We start from the raw sequence: 1,806 nt of genomic DNA, 5'->3' as shown, positions 1-1,806 counted from the left end.
GCAGTGGGATGAAGAACAAAGCACATCTCCATGACGTCCCTCAGCGATGGAGACATCTCTCTGTGTTCCAGTGCACAAAGCATCCTGGAGGAAGAAGATGACTCAGCACATTCCCAACAGAACCAAGTTGAACATCATCTTCACACAAGAACATTTGGAGGTGCAGACTTACTCAGCCTTCAGCCGCCACCCTCTCGGAGAGCTCCACGCCGCCGTGGCGAGCTGCGGGACAAACGCAAACGGTGAAGGAAGAACATCCAGAAGGTGCCTCGTCACTCACATCAGATCTTTGAGGTGTGACTTGGAAACATGAAGAAGCAGAGTGCTGCTCTTCTACTTCCTGACTAGGATACCTTTTTGATGAGTCAGCACACTTGAGGTCTCATTTGGCTGATCCTCATCATGAGGACTCATGTCAAACGTGAGATATGCCACACTTTGTATTGCGTGTGCTCACAGGAGGCTCTTTTATTGTGAAGGAGTCAGCCCAAGTTGGGATTTTCAGGCTAAACTTGTAACAAAGGTCCACATCAGACCTCCATGTGAGTGACGCTTCACCACGGCTTTGTTTCTTGCGGCTCAAAGAAAAGATGTTTTACTTACGAGCTGGATCGTACTGGGCTGAAATGAAAGGGAAACAAGGTGAAATGGACTTTTTCCTCACGTGTTTCTATGTGAGAGTGTGCGCTCTGTCTCTGTGGATCTTTGAGTGTTTGGCTGGAAGGCAACTAAAACATGCAGCCCGGATGAAAGCATCAACTCACGGCCTGGACCGAGAAGAAGAAGAAGAAGAAGACGGAGGACATTGGTGTCCCTCACCTTGTCTGTTTCTGTGACGCCTGACCATGACCATGATGATGGCCGCCAGGACGGCCGCCACAGCGACGACCGCCGCCGTGGCAGCGAGGGCGACGCTCAAGTTGTCTGTGGAGAGCAAAAAAGCACAAGTGGAGTGACAAAGCATGAAGAGGAAACCTTCATGACTACTTTGCATGCAGACGTCAAGCGTTGTCATGGTGACATGGATCAATAATGGTGACAGGTGGACTTGTGATGGGAAACATCTCCAACTAAATGTGTCTTTCTCACCTTCATGGCTTGCGTTGCTCAGGATGCTTCTTCTCTCCAGCTTGGTGACCAGGTCCTCCTTGACGCCAGACAGCTGGAACACACATTCGTACTTGCCCTCCACCTCGGCCGTCACCTCCACTTTCAGCTCCACCGACATCTGGAAGGTTCCGTCGTGGTTGGGGAGCAGCTCTCCGTGCTCCACGTCCTCCAACATCTGCTCGCCGTCTTTCCTCCAAAACAGGTCGGCGAGGTCGGGGTAGAAACCTGTCGCCATGCAGGTGACTGGAGAGGATGGCGTCTTCTGGAGGAGGAACACCTCTGGAAGCTCTGCACAGGAAGTGATGTCACGTGTGAACAGAAGACAACGTGGGGAGAAGGTGTGGATGGAGGTAAAGATGGAGAGAAGGGGTGGATGGAGGTAAAGATGGAGAGAAGGTGTGGATGGAGGTAAAGATGGAGAGAAGGTGTGGATGGAGGTAAAGATGGAGAGAAGGTGTGGATGGAGGTAAAGGTGGAGAGGAGGTATGGATGGAGGTAAAGATGGAGAGGAGGTGTGGATGGAGGTAAAGATGGAGAGAAGGTGTGGATGGAGGTAAAGATGGAGAGAAGGTGTGGATGGAGGTAAAGATGGAGAGAAGGTGTGGATGGAGGTAAAGATGGAGAGAAGGTGTGGATGGAGGTAAAGATGGAGAGAAGGTGTGGATGGAGGTAAAGATGGAGAGGAGGTATGGATGG

The 1,806-nt window shown here is 51.2% G+C and overlaps 1 protein-coding gene across 1 annotated transcript in view; it reads right to left on the bottom strand.

Annotated features, from left to right (window-relative positions):
* Positions 1-370: 370 nt before the first annotated feature.
* LOC133630328 (class I histocompatibility antigen, F10 alpha chain-like) overlaps positions 371-1,806 on the bottom strand; it is a 5,419-nt gene continuing 3,983 nt past the window's right edge. The window contains exon 4 of the mRNA XM_062021890.1: positions 371-1,472. Coding sequence (XP_061877874.1) covers positions 761-1,472 — 712 coding nt within the window. The 3' untranslated portion in view covers positions 371-760. The remainder of the gene's footprint in view (positions 1,473-1,806) is intronic.

The sequence above is a fragment of the Entelurus aequoreus genome, linkage group LG15 (assembly GCF_033978785.1).
Source record: "Entelurus aequoreus isolate RoL-2023_Sb linkage group LG15, RoL_Eaeq_v1.1, whole genome shotgun sequence".
In the NCBI taxonomy this organism is placed as follows: Eukaryota; Metazoa; Chordata; class Actinopteri; order Syngnathiformes; family Syngnathidae; genus Entelurus; species Entelurus aequoreus.
This window is presented reverse-complemented; position numbering and strand designations above follow the sequence as displayed.